The sequence below is a fragment of the Anolis carolinensis genome, chromosome 5 (genome assembly GCF_035594765.1).
Source record: "Anolis carolinensis isolate JA03-04 chromosome 5, rAnoCar3.1.pri, whole genome shotgun sequence".
Classification (NCBI taxonomy): Eukaryota; Metazoa; Chordata; class Lepidosauria; order Squamata; family Dactyloidae; genus Anolis; species Anolis carolinensis.
Genome location: NC_085845.1, coordinates 183,998,845 through 184,019,599, shown reverse-complemented (window position 1 = coordinate 184,019,599; position 20,755 = coordinate 183,998,845). Strand labels below are relative to the sequence as shown.

The window sequence follows — 20,755 nt, the reverse complement described above, 5'->3', positions numbered from 1 at the left end:
ACACACAAACACATAGTACATATTGTGCCTGCCTGTTGGACTATATAAATAAATAAAAGAAATATATCAACAGAGGAAAACGTAATGTGGATTTCTAGCGCCCTCATCTGTTTAGTTCTTAGAATTTCATGTGGAGCCACATTTTTCAAAATCAAATTATCACAGGAACAGAAAGTGCTCAGAAATCTTCTGAATAGGGGCACAGACCCCAAACCAAACACCACAGGGGCGTTAATGCTTTCCTATACTATCCAAAGCATATACTGTATTCATAATAACGAGATCTCTACTTTTAATCTCCAATATTTTAATAAAGATGTGAATTTATATATTATATATGCATAGGTGCACACACACACACAATAGTGACATCAATATGCATGTGGGTGTGTGTGTGTGTGTGTATATATATATATATATGTAATAATAGTGAGGTCTCTACATGCAATGTTTTAATAAAAGACGTGGATTTTTGTTGGGAAAGAAAAACAAAAGAGAAATTTACTTACTTATTTTGTGTCAAAGATTTTGCATAAATAAACAAGTATAAAACTGATTGAGGGAACACAAGCAGCTAAATAATTTTAGCCCAAAAATGGGCAACAGTGACCACATTGTCTGTAACTTTCAACAGTTCTTCCACTGTGCACGAGGCAGGGCATTGTGGGCAAGCATACAGATGCAAAGTTGTTTGTTCTGCTCCAAAGTTGCACAAAGTGTAGGATTCTTCTAGGTAATGCCATTTTGCCAGGTTGTTTTTTGATCTGCCCACTCCGTTTCTGAGTCTGTTCAGGGACTTCCAAGTTGCCTATTCTTGATTTGTCCCTGGAAGCAGATCCTCATGGGGGCTATCCATTTGGGATTTCATGGTTTAGGTGCCCAGAGAGACACTCTTCCTGTTATTGGGGGAATATTAAGAGGAATGGTGGTTCACATGAAGTTTTTCCTTGATTTGAGTCTACTGGGAAGAGGACAATAGCCATGCAGTGGATGATATTCAGAGTGTTCAACCTAATTTCTCTCACAGTTGGCAGCAATTTACTGTAGCACATCAGAGGGGGCAATGTCAGCTAGTTCATAAATCAGGCATGGGTAAACTACGGCCCTCCAGGTGTTTTGGACTTCAACTCCCACAATTCCTAGCAGTGTACCGGCTGTTAGGAATTGTGGGTGTTGAAGTCCAAAACACCTGGAGGGCCCAAGCTTGCCCAGGCCTGTTATAGAGTCTATCAACCAGTGTAAGTTTGAGACAGCCTGTGCTTAGATGAGAAATGTATAGCCACCTCATTGTTGTTTCCAAACCTTCAGCAAAGGACAAGAGGGATCCTCTCACCTCTGCAGGAGTCTACCGTATACCATGCAGCTGTGGACAAGTCTACATAAGGAGCACCAAACGCAGCAGCATTTCCTAAACATGAATCAAGGAACATGAAAGGCACTGCAGACTAACTCAACCGGAGAAGTCAGTCATAGCAGAGCACTTGATGAACCAACCTGAACACAGTATATTATTTGAGAACACAGAAATACTGGACCATTCTAACAGCCACCATGTCAGACTACGTAGAGAAGCCATTGAAATCCACAAGCATGTGCACAATTTCAACAGAAAGGAGGAAACCAAAATAATGAACAAAAACCGGCTACCAGTATTTAAAAAGAAATCTAAAATCAGGACAGTAAATAAAGAACAACACTCAAAAACAGGGGAATTCCAGGCAAGAAACAATTAGGGCCAGCTAACACCTCCCAACAAAGGATTCCCCCAGGCAGGAAGCAGCTAGGCTTTGAAGCTGAAAAGCTTGCTAATCAAGATGGCCAATTGCAACATTCACACTTGCCTCAAGCAGACAAGAGTTCTTTCTCCCACTGGACCTTTCACAGATATATAAACCTCCCTTGCCTAGTTTCCAACAGACCTCACAACCTCTGAGGATGCCTGCCAAAGATATGGGCGAAACGTCAGGAGGGAATGCTTCTGGAACATGGTCATGCAGCCTCCCAGTGCTTCCGAACCTACCACACAAATAGGGACGCAACTACACTGCGGAATGAATGAAGTCTGACATCACTTTAACTGCCACGCCTCAATGCTCTGGCATTATGGGTATTGTAGTTTAGGGAGGCACCACTGTCTTTGGCCAGATCTTGTAAAGCTACAAGTCTCAAGGATTCCACAGCACTGAGCTATGGCAGATAAAGTGGTGTCGAACTGCACTCATTCTAGTTCAGAGGCAAACAACAACGGTGTAAAATAAAACAGAGCAGAATGCAAACAAAACACTTCCTCCCTCCCATCTCCTGAATGGCATCACGAGGCTGCGTTGAGACCACGCCTTCTCCAGCGAGAGGCGGAAAGATCGTGGATAGGTTGGCTCGGGGAGCCATCAAAGTTCTCGACCAATGGGAAGAGCGTGCGTGAGGCTGGAAGGCGCAGACCCGGAAGAGACGGTGTTGTCGGTGGAGGGTTTGGTGTCGTTTTGGCTGGAAGCAGAGGAGAGGCGGGAGGGAGGCCACCATGTTCCAGTTTCTGGTGAGTCTTTTGGGGAGGAGGCGAGGAAGAGGCCTGGGAAGGAGGCACAGAGGAAGTTAAGCAAAGGACAATAGAACAATGACTATACTGGCCAGCCCCCCTGCACATACTCTTTAGCACAGGCATGGGCAAATTTCGGCCCTCCTAAACACATGAAAGGCTGAAGTTTCTCCATGCTTAATAGTATCTATTATAATCATTACTTGCAGGCCGAGTAAACATTTTATTTATTTATTCCCTCCTTTTCCCTCTCATATAGGGAACTCATGGCAGCTAACAATGAATATACAGTAGAGTCTCGCTTATCCAACATAAACGGGCCGGCAGAATGTTGGATAAGTGAATATGTTGGATAATAAGGCGGCATTAAGCCTATTAAACATCAAATTAGGTTATGATTTTACAAATGAAGCACCAAAACATCATGTTAGACAACAAATTTGGCAGAAAAAGTAGTTCAATACGCAGTAATGCTATGTAGTAATTACTGTATTTATGAATTTAGCACCAAAATATCACGATATATTGAAAACATTGACTACAAAAACGCGTTGGATAATCCAGAACATTGGATAAGTGAGTGTTGGATAAGTGAGACTCTACTGTAATTCATATATTTAGGCTACACAGAGAAGCCTTTGAAATCCACAAACATGTGGACAATTTCAACAGAAAGAAGGAAACCATGAAAATGAGCAAAATCTGGCTATCAGTATTTTAAAAACTCTAAAATCAGGACACTAAATAAAGAACAACACTCTGTAAACAGGAATTCCAGGCATGAAACCATCAAGGCCAGCTAACCCCTCCCAACAAAGGATTCCCCCAGGCAGGAATCAGCCAGGCTTTGAAACTGCAAGACTTTTCAATGCTAATCAAGGTGATTTACAACTTTCACACTTGCCTCCAACAGACAAGACTTCTTTCCCTCATCCTGAATCTTCCACAGATATATAAACCTCCTTTGCTTAGTTTCCAACCAACCTCACAACCTCAGAGGATGCCTGCCATAGATGTGGATGAAACGTAAGGAGAGAATGCCTTTGGAACATGGTCATACAGCCTGGAACACTCACAGCAACCCAATAATTCATATTTAGGTGACGAAGTGTGTTAAAGCACTGAAGTTGCTGAACTTGCAGACCGAAAGGTCCCAGATTCAAATCCCGGGAGCAGAGTGAGTGCCCGCTGTTAACCCCAGCTCCTGCCAACCTAGCAGTTTGAAAACATGCAAATGTGAGTAGATCAATAGGTACCGCTCTGGCAGGAAGGTAACGGCGCTCCATGCAGTCATGCTGGCCACATGACCTTGGAGGTGTCTACAGACAACGCCAGCTCTTCGGCTTGGAAATGGAGATGAGCACCAACCCCTAGAGTCGTACATGACTAGACTTAACGTAAGGGGAAAACCTTTACCTTTTTTACATACTGGAGAATAAAACAATGTAATGATTTACAAATTCTAGGACCAGATTTTAGCAGTAATGAATCATAGAATCATAGAGTTGGAAGAGACCTCATGGGCCATCCAGTCCAACCATCCTTCCAAGAAGCAGTAATGAGAGATCTTGGAGATGTTTCTAAACACAAAATTCATTTATATTTTGTAGAAACAACAAGAATTGAAGTAAACACATATTGAAGAATGAATGGTGTGAAAATTATGTCACCAGAGTTCAAAATTCCAACGTAAAATTACAGTTTTGGGACCAGAAGTATTTGTTTGGATTTTGCGATATTTTGCATATGCATAATGAGAGAACTAGGAAATGCTACCCAAGTCTATAGCACAGCATCCATTTATGTTTCATATATATCTTCTACACATTAATGGGCATTTTATCCACAACATTTTTAGTAATTTTGTGCTCGAAGCAAAGTTTGTGTGCACTGGGGACACCAGAAATCACTTATGTTGTGAAGAGTAAAAGTTATAACAATTTGATCCAAATTAAAAATTGTCCCTTTGCTCTGCTCACATTGGGCCCTTCTACACTGCCATATAAAATCCAGATTACCTGATTTGAACTGTAATATATGGCAATACATTCCAGATCAAAGCAGATAATGTGGATTTTATATGACAGTGTAGATGGGGCCATTGCCAAAATACAGAGTTACCACCCTCATTTCAAGTTTCTCTGGTAATTTCTTCATACTTTTCTTCTCTTGGAATCTTTAATCCTGTTAAGAGTGTATACATTTTGGGGAGGAAAAACTGCAAAAACCCACAAACCAAACCAAACCGCACAATCCTTCCAATATTATAAAATATTGGGTGTGTACATTTTTGAGGGCTGTCAGTGCCAGGGAAAGACCCAGAAACTATATTTTAGGTTGCAGCCTGGTGCATGTCTACAGAGGAGGAGATCTCGTTACAAACAGTTGGACTTACATCTGATTCAGTCTGGGTAGGATTGCACTCTTAGGCAATTCCACACACATGGAAATACATCATAATCCTCTGCAATCCTTCTAATTTCCAGTTATTTCCCACCTGTTTTTTTTTACTTGACCAATGGTCAACACTGTGGAATGAATGCGGTTTGATGCTACTTTAATTGCTTCAGCTCTGTGCTATGGACTCCTGGGATTTGTAGCATTGTGGGGCATCAGAACTTTTTGACAGAGAAGGCTAAAGATCATGTAAATCTACAACTCCCAGGATTCCATAACATTGAACCATAGCAGCTAAAGCCAGACTGCATTAATTCTGTAGTGCAGATGAACCCATATATTACAGACTTTTCACTTCTATCAACTTACTGTAGTTCTGGGGTGAGAATCAAGAGCTTTGGAGAGTTAATGTTTTGGAACGTCAACCCTCAGAGTCCCCTCCTGGTTAAGAGTTGTAGTCATCCAAAATGTAGCTTTCCCAACCTGTGTGGAAATGTGTTAGTAGTTCAGATTGCTCACTCAGGGGTGAGAGTCATGTAGGCAATCCAACAATAATAATCATTTGACCTATGACCTACATTCTAAGGACATAAACTATTAGATTTAGCCTTTTTATGTACATTTGCTGAACATTTTCTCCAGGAATATTTTCAACATGGATATGTTACAAAAGCTGATTTGTTGATTAATAGTCTTTATACTATACTCTACAGATGGAAAAGCTCTCTAAGTAGCTAATGTGTCAATAAAAGACATATAGACTTATATTCATATTACAATCTAAAGTATTTTTTTTTTCGTGTCGGGAGCAACTTGAGTCACTTCTGGAGTGAGAGAATTGGCCGTCTGCAAGGACGTTGCCCAGGGGACGCCTGGATGTTTTGATGTTTTTACCATCCTTGTGGGAGGCTTCTCTCATGTCCCTAAAGAAGTACAGTAGAGTCTCACTTATCCAACGTAAACAGGCCGGCAGAACGTTGGATAAGCGAATATGTTGGATAATTATGAGGGATTAAGGAAAAGCCTATTAAACATCAAATTAGGTTATGCTTTTACAAATTAAGCACCAAAACATCATGTTGTACCACAAGTTTGACAGAAAAAGTAGTTCAATACACGGTAATGCTATGTAGAAATTACTGTATTTACGAACTTGGCACCAAAATATCACCATGTATTGTAACATTGACTACAAAAAAGCGTTGGATAATCCAGAATGTTGGATAAGCGAGTGTTGGATAAGTGAGACTCTACTGTAATGATATTAAAGAAAGTTGGGGGGCATACATTTTAATGTGAGTCTATGGCCTTTATGCTAGATGCTCATGGCTGCTTCTCGTGGAAGTGGCTTCTCAGAAGGACTGGTATTATTATTATTATTATTATTATTATTATTATTATTATTATTATTATTATTATTATTGCTATGTTAATAATAGTAATAGTAAAAATAATAATAATGGCAACCCTTTTTTTCTAGCTTGATTGAATAGTTGTTGATGGTGGTTGGTTGAGAAGTGAAATCCAGTGCCTGTAAATAACTCATATTGAAGTAGGTTAGTACAAATGAGCAAGAGGTTAGCTACTGGATTTTGTGGACTTGCAAAAAATGTTAATATGTAGCTTTACTTATCTGTTTGTTTATTTTTTTCAGGCAAAAGCACCAGCCAGAATTGTCTTTTCACTCGGGAAGCTGCCATTGTTAATCTATGTGTGCAATCCCCCTCTTGATATCAGTTATGTGCAGTAGGCTGACGCCTTCCATAAGTGATCCCACCCCTTATCTCTCTTGTAAAAAACACAAACCCATTCTTCTAGAGTGGATATTGACCTATATTTTGAAATGCAACAGAAAGTTGATTCTTGCCTTATTTATAGATCACTTCAATGCCTGGCATTGTACATTATTGACGCAAATATTAGGCATGGATGCACACATTCCTTCAAGTTTAAGACCAGCGTATCAACCACCTGACTTTTTTCTCCTTGATGGATTCTGTCCATTTTATCTGCTTCTTTCATAGATCATAGAATGATAGATCAGTATGGTGGTTTTGTGTGTTAACGGTTTTGAGTAAAATTTACCAATGAACTTTTGTCCCTGAAGTTTGCTGTGCACATGGAACATTTTATCTTGATGAAATTTTACGCATCTAGAATAGCCTGACTGTTTGCTGAGCCAAAGTTTGAATTGCTTTAAGTGTTTCAAAGAAAGCAAGATTAAACCTACTTCCAAAGTTCAATTTAGCTGTGTTCAGGTGAGGCCTGAATTCATGGGATCCCTAATGGCATTGAGCAACGATTGAAAACTTGTGGCTCTCTAGATTTAATTAGACTGAGGTCTGTATGTATAGTGCAAATACTATACTTTTATCCCACTATTCCTTTTATCCCACTGAATTCATCTGCACAAAAGCTTAGCATCATTGTCCTTTATGCACTTACTTAAAAATAATTCCTATTGATTCTGTAGATTAAGACCTACTGATTCAGGTTTCAAGTAGGTGTTCTTATTTATCTTATTTGAAGTTATTACTATGCTTCTGATGTGTTGTGCTGAAGATATATTAAATTATTTTAACTTTACCTTGTTTAAACATTATAGCCAGGCATTTAATACAGTATTTCTTTGTTTCTAAGATGCACACTATACCACTAACAGAAAAAAACCCCTATATGTGTGTGAAAGTAGGTAAAGCTTTTCACCTGACATTAAGTCTAGTTGTGTCTGACTCGGGGTCAGTGCTCATCTCCATTTCTAAGCTGAAGAGCTGGCGTTGTCTGTAGATACTTCCAAGGTCATGTGGCCAGCATGACTGCATGGAGTGTCGTTACCTTCCTGCTGGAGTGGTATCTATTGATCTACTCATATTTGCATGTTTTCAAACTGCTAGGTTGGCAGAAGCTGGGCTAACAGTGGGAGTATATCCCACTCCCCAGAGTTGCACTGCTGACCTTTTGTTCAGCAAGTTCAGCAACTCAGCAGTTAATCTGCTGCGCCATTGGGGGCTCCCATATGTGTGTGTGTGCCCACAATTCTAAGATGCACCCAGTTTTTAGAGATGTTTACTTGGGGAAAACTGTATGTCTTAGAATTGAAGAAAAGTAGGTATTTTAATATGCATAATTTATTGTTCTTTCAATTGAATTTTTTTTCTGTTGGAAATCATCTTGGTTCTGGGAGAAAGGTAGGATTCAGATTTAACAATAAAGATTTAACTTGTTAAATTTTTACTCAATCTTTCTACCCTCTGGTGCTCAAGGTGACTAACAGTAGCAGCCAAATAGTAAAAAAAAATCCACAAAAATTAAGTGAATAGTGTGTTACATTTAAGGTACAGCTCTGGGCAAGACATGACCTATATTGTTCTATGAGCTTTCTCTCTAGAGCAGTGGTTCCCACCCTTTGATCTTCCAGGAGTTTTGAATGTCACCTCCCAGAGCCTCAGCTGTCTTGACAATTGCTTAGGATTTCTGGGAGCTGAAGTCCAAGACGCCTGGAGGTCCAAAGGTTATGATTAGAGTATTTGCATTGGTCATATTATAATCAGGTGCTGGTAGGTTGAGAGATTAGCATAACCTGGGACTAGAAGGAAACATCAAGAGCGTGATTTGTTTCACGAAAGCATTTGACTTTCTTTCAAAAACCTTTCTTGTGTTTGGGAACAGATGCTTGAAGGGAACTTGAAATATCCTGTCCTTCCAGTAAAAATCCTGAGGTGCAGTACCCAGTTTCCTGTCTATTAAATACCATAGCTTTGTGGTACCACATGTGCTTTCCATGCCTGAAATGATGTGAGTAAGCTGCCTATTTTCACAACAACCCTCAGATAGGACAGTGAGAGAAAGAATGTGTGACTGGTTACCCAGTGAATCTCAGAAATGTAATAAAGCAGAATAAAATGTATCCTAAGAAGAAGTCTTAAATACACAATAAGAGGTAAAAGATATTGGGATTTAGCTGCATGTGATTGTACAGTTAACTGTGATTTGAATAGTTAGTCCCACCTGCCTTTGCTTTTTTTTAGTAGCTTTGGACTTCAACTCCCAGAAGTTGCATTGGGAAAACCAGAGTTTGGGAACTGGTGTTCTGGCAACATCCTTTGTGACTTTGATGTCATCACTTTGAAAGCCTCATCTAGAGTGATCAATAAAATATAGCAAAGATTTCTCCTTTGATCTTGGTCAGAGGGTGATTAAGGCATCCAACAAAGCATACTTTAGCTCCTCTCAAAGTACTGTTTAGGAAGTGCAAGCTTATATATTATTTCCTCTGTTCATAATTAAATCCAGTAAATGATAGACTACATCTGTCATTACCCATGCCAGATTACAGTTTGTTTCTCTTCTTATTTGTTCAAACCACATAATTTGATTTTGATTTTATAGAAGTAATCTTTTTCTCTCGACTTGGATTGTTTTGTTTCTTTGTGCTTAGTTTTCTTCCTTTGACAAAGTGATGGATGAAACTCTTAACAGAACCTTAAGTATTTTTGGTTTGACCAAGAGATTGCTTAGTCCATGATAAAAAAAAACACATCTACTTAAGGCTTTCTGATTTGTCTTTGAGAATAGGAAGAATGGAGAAAAGAAGAGCTTATATAGTCTGTCTTCTCTTCTGTGTTTTTGGTGTATGAAGTCTCAGATCCTTCATCTTCTTGGCTAAGACTGTTGCAAGAAGATAAAGGGATAATCTTATAAGTGTACTTTTGTCTTCATTTTTTTAAAAGACTGCACTAATTGCATAGTTATTTCTTAAAGCTATGCATAAAATCAGGATTATTATGGGAAGCCTTGTAAATTCCTTACAGTCCTTGCTACTGGAACTGAGGCTTTTTATACTTTTATACTTTAAAATAAATGGACCAGATCATACAGCTGCCAGCATTCTGGTGGATCACTTTATGTTGCAGTGGAGGCAGCCAAAATACAGCTTTGTACAGTCTCGTCATTAAGATGTGCAGCGGTTCTCCTGAAATCCCTGGGTTCTGTAGGGCCATTTATCAATCAGTATTGCTAACACGACCACAATTGAAGCCCAAAATATTTTTTACCAATGCTCCAAATAGAAAACATAGTAGCTGTCCCAAAAGGTTCATGCATCAAATGAGGTGTGCTTGCAGGACTTGATTGAAGGATTCTTCTACATATGGTGCTTGGATGCAACCTTAGAGCCTTAAATAAAAACAGGCACAAACTCATAGCTCAAGTTATGCTACAAGTAATTTATGTTTTGTTCCCTTCTAAATACACGATTGAAAGTTTTATTATCCTATTCAAAGCAACTTCCACTTGCCATTTGGAGTATGATGGATGGCTATGTAACGAAGTGTGTGATTTTATTTTGATTAATGGATAATATGTTTATTTGATTTTGTTTAAACAGTCAGGTTTGGTTAAGTTTAAAATGGTGAGTATTAGAGCTGATAATACCAGGAGGTAACCAGCTCAGCATTAAAAGACAGGTTACCATGACAACGGGGGCGGAGCCAACCGCCGTTTGGAGAAGAGAAGAGGGAATGTTTGAAAACCCAGCTTGGTCTGTGATTTCCAGTCACAGGGAAAGGACTGATTCTCAAGTGGAGGATCAGGGTGGCTCAAATGAGGGAATTTGAGTCAATTCTAAAATAAGGTGACTTATTTTAGGGAGTCTGAGATTTTTAGTCACAGGAGAAAAACTGGTTCCAGGATTGAGGGAAACCAGGAAAGCAGACCTCTGGTAGAGCCAGACTAAGCAAGTTGGGTTACTTGTTTAGGGCTAGTTGTGGAGGCTGTGGAGAAGGGAAATTAATCCCAGTGGATCTAAGAGATCAGTGTTTAGTTTAGTCCTGAGAGAAGGAAATATTTTGAAAGTTGTAACACCTCAAATCCAATTGTAACCGTTAATCTAAGTACCTTTAAAAAGTTATAGAAACCATTAAGCTCTGTACATGCAATAAACTTGTTTTGATTTTTATTCCATCTAAGTCTCTGTCACAATCATATACTAAGTTAAGCAACATCACCTTCTGAAGTAAATAAAGAAAGCTTAAAAATAATAAGGACCATCTGCCTGACATCTCCTCCATTTGGTGGCAGCGAAGATAGTTAATATATATATTAAATAATATAATTAAAATCATCATCAAGACATTTTTATAATTGGTGGTAACTGTGTGTGGTGGGATCAAAAGGGATCCATCTCGGTCACACACCAGTACAGGCTATTTTAGGAATTCTTCTACAAACAGCATGTAACAGTTCTCTGAAGGTTTTCTTTTTATCTTTTAAGTGTGTTATTTCGACCAAAACTTTTTTTTTAGTTCAAATATTGAGTGGGGGGAATGCCATGGTCTTTGGTGGTGGAGGATTGCCTAGAAATGCTCTTGACTTCTCCCTGCTCTGTCTACACATGGCTTGTGGCAGATACTATGGGCTAAACCAGGAAGAACATTCCTTCCCAACCAGTGCCTGACATCTTGTTTACCATATGAAATGCTTTGTGCAAAAGTGCTAACTGCTCTCATAATCTTCATTGGCTTCTTTCCTCCTTGGACAAGGAAATAATGTGGAACTTTGTTTCTCCCTGGAAGAACATTTTTTCTGGTTTCATAGTGGAACCAAACAACCAAAGGCCAAAAAAGCAAAAAACAAATATACTCAAATACTTTTGGTTTTCTAGGAGCCAAATGAGTTTGTCTTATGCAGAAACCAGCAAGATGGAGTTAGTGGACTGATTGTGAGAAGCCATGAGAAAAAGATAGCATTCCCTCAAAAACTCGAGTGAGAAAGGTTCATGAAGAAAAGTAGCACAAAGAGGAAAAGGAAATAGAAAACGGAATATAGATGGAAGACCAAGATAGTGTTTTTGTACCCAGTGGAACATTGGTAGAGATCTTTGTGTAGTTAGATACGCAGAGCCAGAAACGAAGAAACACATATTGTTCTCATAGGCGTTTGGTCTGTGGTTTGCCTTAAAAATTTTCTGTAAAAACCAGTCCAGTATGATGCTCCAGCAAATGTGTGGCAAAATAGTCAATTTTTCCAACCGCTAGCTGATGGAATGATGCCGGTATGCATTTTATGTTTTTCTGGCTTTAAGCAAAGAAAGCAGTATTGTTCCAGCAAGGATAAGGTAGCTTTGGTTCATCTCGTTCTTCATCTGGGTGAAGCTTTTAGATGTAATCTCTTTTTATTCCTCCCCCCCCCCCCCCCAAAAAAAAAAACCTATGCAGAAATGAGATGCTACAAAGATATTTCCTAAAAGCATAGGGATAGCAGAGGGGCATTTCTGGAACCAACTGAATGCAAGGAAAATACACCATAATTTTAGATGATTGCCGTACGATTGTAGAGAGTATAGGAGTGCATAAAACAGTAGGGTTCCTAATGGCAAGCATACCTTTTCCAGGGCTAAGAGTGGGTTTTAAAAATTATTACATTTGTGTAGAACTTGCAGAAGTTATCTTTATTTGTTGGAAAATACTCAAGCAATTATGGCTGTTTTCAATACCTCCCTTGCTGCCTGGGGGATTCTGAGATCAATTGTTTGGGAGGACTTTTCCAGAATCTGTCTTTTTGGAGTTGAATTAACATATGGAAGTATTATTACGTGTTAGCTAACACAGATTCGGTGTCACAATTACGTTCTATGTGTTCACATACACACTGGGAGGGGTAGCTGGAAGCAGGCTCTCTCTTTTAGACTCCAACTAGACACAATGTCTCCTGGCATTCCTAAGGCAGAGTGCTATTTTGGGTCAAAGAATGCAGCAAATAACGTTGGGGTACATAGTGTGTTTGTGAATGTACATTGGTACGTTATGCCAGTCCAGTAAAGTATAAACAGAGGTGACTTAATTTAATGTGTGTAAAGAAACCAAGAGTTTTTTTATATTTACCTTTGGAATTCAGGGTGGGTTCTTATTGCTGCTGGGGATTCTGAGAATGGTAGTCCATAATGTGACTTTTTCCAGCTCTAGTTATGATAGAAAACATTGCCTTTAGTTACCAAAAGTACCTTATTATAAAAGTTATCCCCATTAGAGGACGGGAAAGCTTGCCCCATATTAGAGGTTTGGAAAGGTTTCCTTTTTATAGAAACTGAACATTAAAAAATCCTATATGTATTTGTTGCCATGACAGGAGACATGAACTCTAATTGGTAATATGCTGTGTTATTCCTTTCTAGATGGGTGGCGATTAGGAAAAAAAGTCACAATTTATAATTTGCCATTCTGATGTAGAGACACCAAGCAATTATCTCTAAAAAGTTTTGTTAGCTGCACCCTTCCAGGAGTTCAAGATTTTAAGAACTGAGCTGGGTGTTTCAAAGTTATTAGACAATTGTAAAAATTAAAATGTATTATGACCACCCACAGTTCATGACAGTTGGAAAAGCTCACTTCACTCTCACATTATTTTCTGAGTTTTCCATTATCTGATGATGTTCCGTTTGTTGAGTGTTCCATGCCTGTGGTTAAAAACATATTGTGTACTGTAAATATGAAAATATTTCCATACTTGTGGCTCATGGCTGCAGTGCATGAGGATTTGAGACTGTAGGCTCTATGGTAAGACTGGAAATGTAGCGATTTTACGTCTTCTGAGGGAGATTGTGCAAATGAGTTTTATCCTGGTGTAAACTATTTGAATTTAATGTTCGTCTTTACTTCCAAGGATCACATTTGTTACATTCTACAGGGAGTAAGCAATGAATTCTCAGTGCCTGTAATAAATAACATCTCTACTCTTTAAAATGGCTCGACATCTGGAGATGGCTTTTTAAATCCTGTGTAAATTTACTGGGTATATGCCCATAATCCCCAGTGTCAGTAAAACCTGCTTTACTTTTGTGGCTGTAGAATAGTTCCTCATGAAATGCAGCCTTGCACCAAAAGCAACAAAATATTTTCACCACTTGCTGAAATATTTCATTCACTCTTCTAACAAAACATCTGAAGACCTTCTTTTATTATTTGGTTAAAAGAGATTTAAAAAGCACATGTAAAAGATTACCTCCAAAATGTTGGGTCTGGAAAACAGAGCACAAAAGTGGTGAAATTCTTCTGTAAAATATTGGGCTACAATCAAAGCTTGAAGTTTTTTCTTTTAGATTTCAGCTCCAAAAATGTCTCAAGCCAGCTTGTATAGTCCAAAAATAATATGTCTGAGCTCTTGTTAGATTGGACTATGAGATTGGATGAAACAACGTCCTAGTGACCATGTGCTTGATTCATGATAAGGCCAACAGCAGGCTTGAACATCTACCAAGATCCACAACTTCAGAGGTGTCATATAGCCTTCAAATGCTACAAATTTACAAGAATTCCAGTGCATTTCAAAATTGAAAATAGTGACTGTGGAAATTAATTGTTTCTTTGTGGGGCTTAAATACAAGCCGGAATTCGGAACAGTGAAATTCACTTGGCGAAAACATTGGTTGAAAATATTATAAATATTTAAATGAGAATCAGGTTTGTTTTGAAACTTACAAAGATTCTTCTATTTTTTTTTTTAAAAAAGAAGCCCTAATAGAAAAATCATGTTATTTGTTATTTGCGTTCAACACAGCTCAGGAGAAAAATGTATCATCTTTCTCCCTTCTGTTTTGTCCTTAGGTTGGGTTTGCACTTGGCAACGTAGTCGGAATGTATCTTGCACAGAACTATGATGTAAGTATTTGGCTTTTTAGTTATTGTTAAGCTTTAGATTGTGTTTGTTTTATTAGATTCAAGCTTAAGGAAACGATGGCCGGCTGTATGTTATTGGGCTCTAGCTCCCATCAACTCCTAAAAGAATGACTAGTGGTCAGATAATATGAAACATATAGTCCAAAAATCAGATTGTCATCTCTGTTCTATTTAATTACAGGAGATAGTTCATCTCTGATTTTTGTGTTTACAGCCTGGTAGGGTAATTTTGCATAAGGAATGAGTAGATGTCAATTTCTGGTCCATAGCACTTTTCTGTGCCTTACCCAATACATCTCTTTCATCTTGTTTCCATTTAAATCTGAAAGTATTCATTTCAATATGTGTAAAAAATATACCTTTCAACACATTTCTAAAGCATTTTGTTGCTGTTTAAATTGTGACCTTTATCACAAATTTCAAAGAAGCTCAAAATCTTGTTGGGAGATGGTTTGGTTTCAATTCGCAGGAGATACAAAACAGGTTAATTCATACTGTAGTACTCAGATACTGAATTTCTCTGGCACCCTACATTGCCTTCAGGCCAGAAATTATGGACAGTGGACAATTTTATTCAGTTTGCATTTGATACAAACTTAACTAAATTGGGTGGAAGCTCTTTTTTAGGCAAGAAGAAACAGAGGTGTCAACCAACTTAATTTCACATGCTAAGTCTGGCTCTGAGCAATTTTCATTACTCTGCCAGTGAATGTATGTTACAACAGGAGTGGACAATTTGCCAAAAAACCCTTAAATTTGTTGTAACTGCAGCTGCTATTAGTTGTCGAAGGCTTTCATGGCTGGGATCACAGAGTTGTTGTATGTTTTCTGGGCTGTATGGCCATGTTCCAGAAATATTCTCTCCTGACGTGTCACCCACATCTATGGCAGGCATCCTCAGAGGTTGTGAGGTATACCTCACAACCTCTGAGGATGCCTGCCATAGATGTGGGCAAAACGTCAGGAGAGAATACTTCGGGAACATGGCCATACAGCCCGGAAAACATACAACAACCCAGATACTATTAGCCTTCACTAAAATAACAGACAGAGATAGATGATGGGAATCCCTATCTAACCACATCTCAGTGACCACAAATTGTTTCTGCCTATGTTTTGGGTCACATTTTTTGTAAATTCTGCTAGTGTTCTGTTCACATCTGTTGGAAGGATATTTAAGGGAATCGGTTTACTTTGATAATGGGCATAGATTCATGAAATAAATGATACATAATGACATATCCAAGTAATTAAGCAGATGGAAAATTGGATTTTAATGTATTAGAAATGTGAAACTGGGGTGAGTAAAATGGCATACTTCTATAGTTTCTGATGTTCTTCTTTCCATTGATAGACATCTTCTTTCAAATGAATTATTAAAAGATCTTATGTTCACTTCTGCTTTTTAATAGGTTCCGAATCTTGCGAAAAAAATTGAAGACATCAAGAGAGACGTGGAAGCTAAAAAGAAACCTCCGAATGACAAATGATGATGACTTAGCCGCCTCTATTAAGTGTAGATGTTCTAGATTGCCACTGGGCCACGGGTGCCAAACCTTAATGTGGTTTTTGTGGATTCCTGCCATGTCTAATCTTGGAGAACCTCAACTGCCCTCCCCCAAAAGTGTTGCCTCATCTCATGGGACCTTCCAGGATATTTGATCTTTTTTCTATCCTAATAATAAGAAAAACAAAGCAGACAGAAAAGATGAATTTTTGTTCTTAGTGTCTGTGCTCAGTATTTTACATTCAGTGTTAGTGTGTTGTAGGTATAGAGTAATGAAATTTATCTCTCTTTCCAATGCAACACATAATCATTCTGTTACAAGGGCTCATGAATGGAACTGAAGGAAGTGAATCATGAATAAGCATCCAAAGATACTCCTTTCCAAATTTACTTTGGAGCACAAATTTGCATTCCGTTTTTAATAACTGATTTATAATATACCTAATCACTGATTAAAATTGGCTTTTTCCTGAATTGAGTACTTTCTGATTTTAAACTTGTCATATCTTGTGCACTGCGTAATCAGTTGTTCTGTCCTACATAAAATGAATGTGAAACACTGAGTAAATGAGATGTGTGAAGCATTGTCAATTTTGTGTCTTGCTTTTAATCATTTCCTATCTGTCTCTTGGACATTTTGTTCAGTAAGTGTTTTATGAGCTACTTGAAGTACCTCTTTATTGTACAGTTGCTCACCAAACAATTGATCTGATGTTGGAGTATCTCGGAGATAATGGAGATGTAATATATAGTGCACTAGACCTCTAATTATCAACATATGCACTAATATTTCAACTTGTGATGGACACAGTGAAATGTTAATGCAAAATCAGGCTGCTAAACCTAACAAGAACTTGCCATGGAGTGCTGCACTGTTTTATGATGGCCAAGTCCTTAACATCAGGTTGTGTAAAGATTGTAGAATGTTTTAATGAATTGAATATAGAGTACATTCTTCCAGTAGATACCGCTGTTCCCACAAGGATAGCATGCTAAATGCTTTCAAAAATCTAGTGGGACTTCGTAATACTCTGGAGAGCCTGAATCATTCAAGCCTAGTCAACCTAGACTCGGGTATGCTAATCTCAAACAGGCCATTGATTATCCAAAATGCAGCTTTACTGATTATAAGTAAATGTGCTGCTGGGAGGAGAGTTCTGTGGATACCATGGGCTGCCATTAAAAAATGGATTCACAACCAAATCAAGTCTGAATTCTCCCTAGTAACCAATATGACTAAACTGAAACTGTTGTACTTTGGATGTGCCATGAGAAGAGGTGTCTCATTACAGTGCGTGGTAAGGTACAATGCAGTACAAAAAATGGAAGAGTTCATTTTAGATGGGTAGACTTAATCAGGGAATCCTATGAAAAAGCTTGCTAATAACAGGATGACTTGAACGTCTCATGCACAAGGCCTCCATAAGTTGAAGTTGAAAACGTAACAGAAGCATGGTGATAAATGGTTGCAATAGTTGAAAGAAAATTCCCTTCAGCTAAAAGTAGTTACAGCTGTTGTATATTTGGTTTCTGGGGAATATCATCCCCCTCAAGCCACTAGATGTTTTAGGGTCCTTCCACAGAGCAACATAACTCAGAATATCAAGACAGAATAACCCACAATATCTGCTTTGAATTGCAAAATCTGAGTTCACAGTGCCGTATATCCCAGTTCAAATCTGTGTGGAAGGGGCCTTAGATGGCCCGGCAGATCTCTACCTTCTGGACCCAAAACAAAGGAATAGGGTGGGACCTTGGTATCTGCAAACAGCTTGTTCCAGTCTGGTTGGCATGCAAGTATTTATTTGCAAAGTTTAGCAACAACACATTCCATCTTCTAAAGAATAATGTTTTGCAGGCACTACACTTAAATGTCTTCCAGACACAAGTTTACTAGAGTGCGCTTTCTTTAATCTCTGAATGTTGTTCATATTGTTTAAGCTACAAGGAGTAATAGAATGCTTTCTCATCTGTATGCTTTTGCTGGCTCATGAAAGGTTGACGAGAAGTTGACTTTCACACCTCAAAGCCTGTTTTATCCAAAGCCGAAAGATATTGGCACTCTGTACATCAGTTCTTACTGAGGCAAATTGAATTGACTGCTTATACCCCTTTCAAGATTTTCAGCCCTCTATATTTCAATAGCAACTCTCATTTGAAAGTGTTTTTGTTATCATTAGAAGCTATTTTACAAAGCCATGTATCTGTTGTGGTGACCAAATTGTAATACAAAGACTCTGATGAGTTAGCAAGGGTGGGGCTGTGGGATAACTATTTTCCCCTGGGTTCACACTCTGTTCCACATTGCACGCAGTTCTTTATGCCTCCTCTACCTCAAGTATAACTGAACAAGCAGTAGAAAGAAGTATTAATTTTGCCAACTTTATGATTTTTCCAAATGAGCAAAAGTTCCTTAAAACTTAAGGAAGCCCCATTGATTCATTGGGATTACTCTGTATGGGCTGTGGAATGGATTTAGCACATGTTTGTATTTGCTTCTTTGCTTGTTTATTTCTGGGCTAGGTTTCCAGTTATAATAAGAAAAATACAGGTTGGGTATTTCTTACCCAAATACCCAAAATGCTCCAAAGTCCAAAATCAGTAGAGGAGATAGTGGCACCTTTGTTTTCTGATGTTTCAATGTATATGAACCTTGCTTCATGCAACACATTATTTAAAATATTGTGTATAAAATTGCCTTCAGGCTATGTGTAGGAGATGCATAAGAAATATAAAGGCATGATTAAATTTGAGTCCTTATCTCCAAGATATTCCAAAATCTGAAAAAAAATATGAGATCTAAAACCCTTTTGGTACCAAGCATTTTGAATGGGGGGATACTCAACTTTCATTTGAACCCAGTATTTTTAGCTTTTTATATGTCCACCACATATTCAACCTAGCAATATTTTTCATTATCTCTTTGGTTAGTAACCAGCTGCTATAAATCACTACTGACCGAGAGGTCATGAGTTCGAAACCCAGGTCGGGTTAAGCCTCCGACCATTAAAAAAAAAAATAGCCCCGGCTTGCTGTTGACCTAGCAGCCCTGAAAGACAGTTGCATCTGTCAAGTAGGGAAAATTAGGTACGCTTTATGCGGGAGGCTAATTTAACTAATCTACAACACCATAAAACTGCTCACGAGGAAAAGAATGAGGAAGAATAGCCACCAATGGACGGTGAAGCAACAGCTCCCCCTGTGGCCGGAATCATGAAGCTGGAAAGATGTTAAAAATGCCTCTGTGTCTGTCTAAAACATAGAATCATAGAATAGTAGAGTTGGAAGAGACCACATGGGCCATCCAGTCCAACCCCCTGCTAAGAAGCAGGAAATCGCATTCAAAGCACCATCTGTCGGGGGTGCTTTGAATGCGATTTCCTGCTTCTTAGCAGGGGGTTGGACTGGATGGCCCATGTGGTCTCTTCCAACTCTACTATTCTATGATTCTATGATTCTATGAAAACTGAATGTTGTTTGTCTGTTGGCATTGAATGTTTACCATATATGTGTTCATTGTAATCCGCCCTGAGTCCCCTTCGGGGTGAGAAGGGCGGAATATAAATACTGCAAATAAATAAATAAATAAATAGAGCAGGCATGGGCAAACTTCAGCCCTCTCGGTGTTTTGGATTTCAACTTCTACAATTCCTAACAGCCAGTAAGGTATTAGGAATTGTGGGAGTCAAAGTCCAAAACACCTGGAGGGTTGAAGTTTGCCCATGGCTGCTGTAGAGGGTATTTTACTCTTTAAAATAAAGGAGCAGGCAGTTAACCTAATTAGAGCAGAGCTTGTATTTATTGGATTGCTGATAGATAACCCTTCAAAGATGAAACAGTAAAACAAATGCAGTGATACAAATAGTCATGTTATGAGGGCCTACTGTTGGCTGCAATAACATGGGTCTTTGATAATGCACAATAAAATGACAAATTATCAAAGAAGTGGTGAATCTTGAATCTTCCTAGGTAGAAGGTCTGTTCTAGTCAAATAGAATTTGTAGTCTGTTCTAGTCAAGTAGAATTTCTTTGTTCTGATTTGAGTTAAGGTACAGTACCTATGTCAACTTTTCACTAAAATTTATAATCTCACACTTTAGTATACAGTTCTTCGCTTAGGAAGTTTCCATTGCCTCTCCTGTAATATATGGATTTCAGAAATATTAGGCTATTTAAATCTTGCAATTTGTTTGGATTGTGCCCTTCTGGATAGTGCCAGACCAGGGGCAAGTAAACCTTAAAGGGAAGATTAGTATGCACACGTACACAACCTAGCTTTCCTTCAAGAAGCTCAATATGCTATACATGCTTCTCCCCCTCCTATTTTATTGTCACACCATGATGTTGAGTGGATCTCCATAGTATAACCATTATTCCATTTAAGAAGCTATGGGTGACTGTTTTTCCCTCAGGAGAGTAGGTTTCCCATTTCTGTACTCACCATGCACTATTTTTAGGCATGGAGAGGGGGGGGCTTTTCCACATTTCCATTATTCTTTCTACAAACCAGGAGAGTACCAAAGACATAAATAATTTATTTCATTTGTGTGTGATTTCTGCAGCTGAGACATTTTGACAAGCAACAGATTATGTATTGTTTCCTTCTGTGTGGGAAAAATTGAGAATAGTAAATCATAGCACAATTAC

General features: G+C 38.5%; 1 protein-coding gene across 1 annotated transcript; it reads left to right on the top strand.

The window, feature by feature from the left end:
* The first annotated feature begins 2,389 nt into the window (after positions 1–2,389).
* On the top strand, positions 2,390–16,699 carry stmp1 (short transmembrane mitochondrial protein 1). Its single transcript, XM_003228201.4, has 3 exons — positions 2,390–2,533; positions 14,530–14,583; positions 16,014–16,699. The coding sequence occupies exons 1-3, from the start codon at positions 2,519–2,521 to the stop codon at positions 16,089–16,091; spliced, it is 147 nt and encodes a 48-aa protein (XP_003228249.1). The 5' UTR covers positions 2,390–2,518; the 3' UTR covers positions 16,092–16,699.
* Positions 16,700–20,755: the final 4,056 nt, after the last annotated feature.

What these genes read in the sequence shown, in the direction of transcription:
- stmp1 (XM_003228201.4), top strand. An exon ending in ATCTTGCACAGAACTATGAT is followed by an intron (nt 14,584 to 16,013) that starts GTAAGTATTTGG and finishes GCTTTTTAATAG; the next exon opens with GTTCCGAATCTTGCGAAAAA.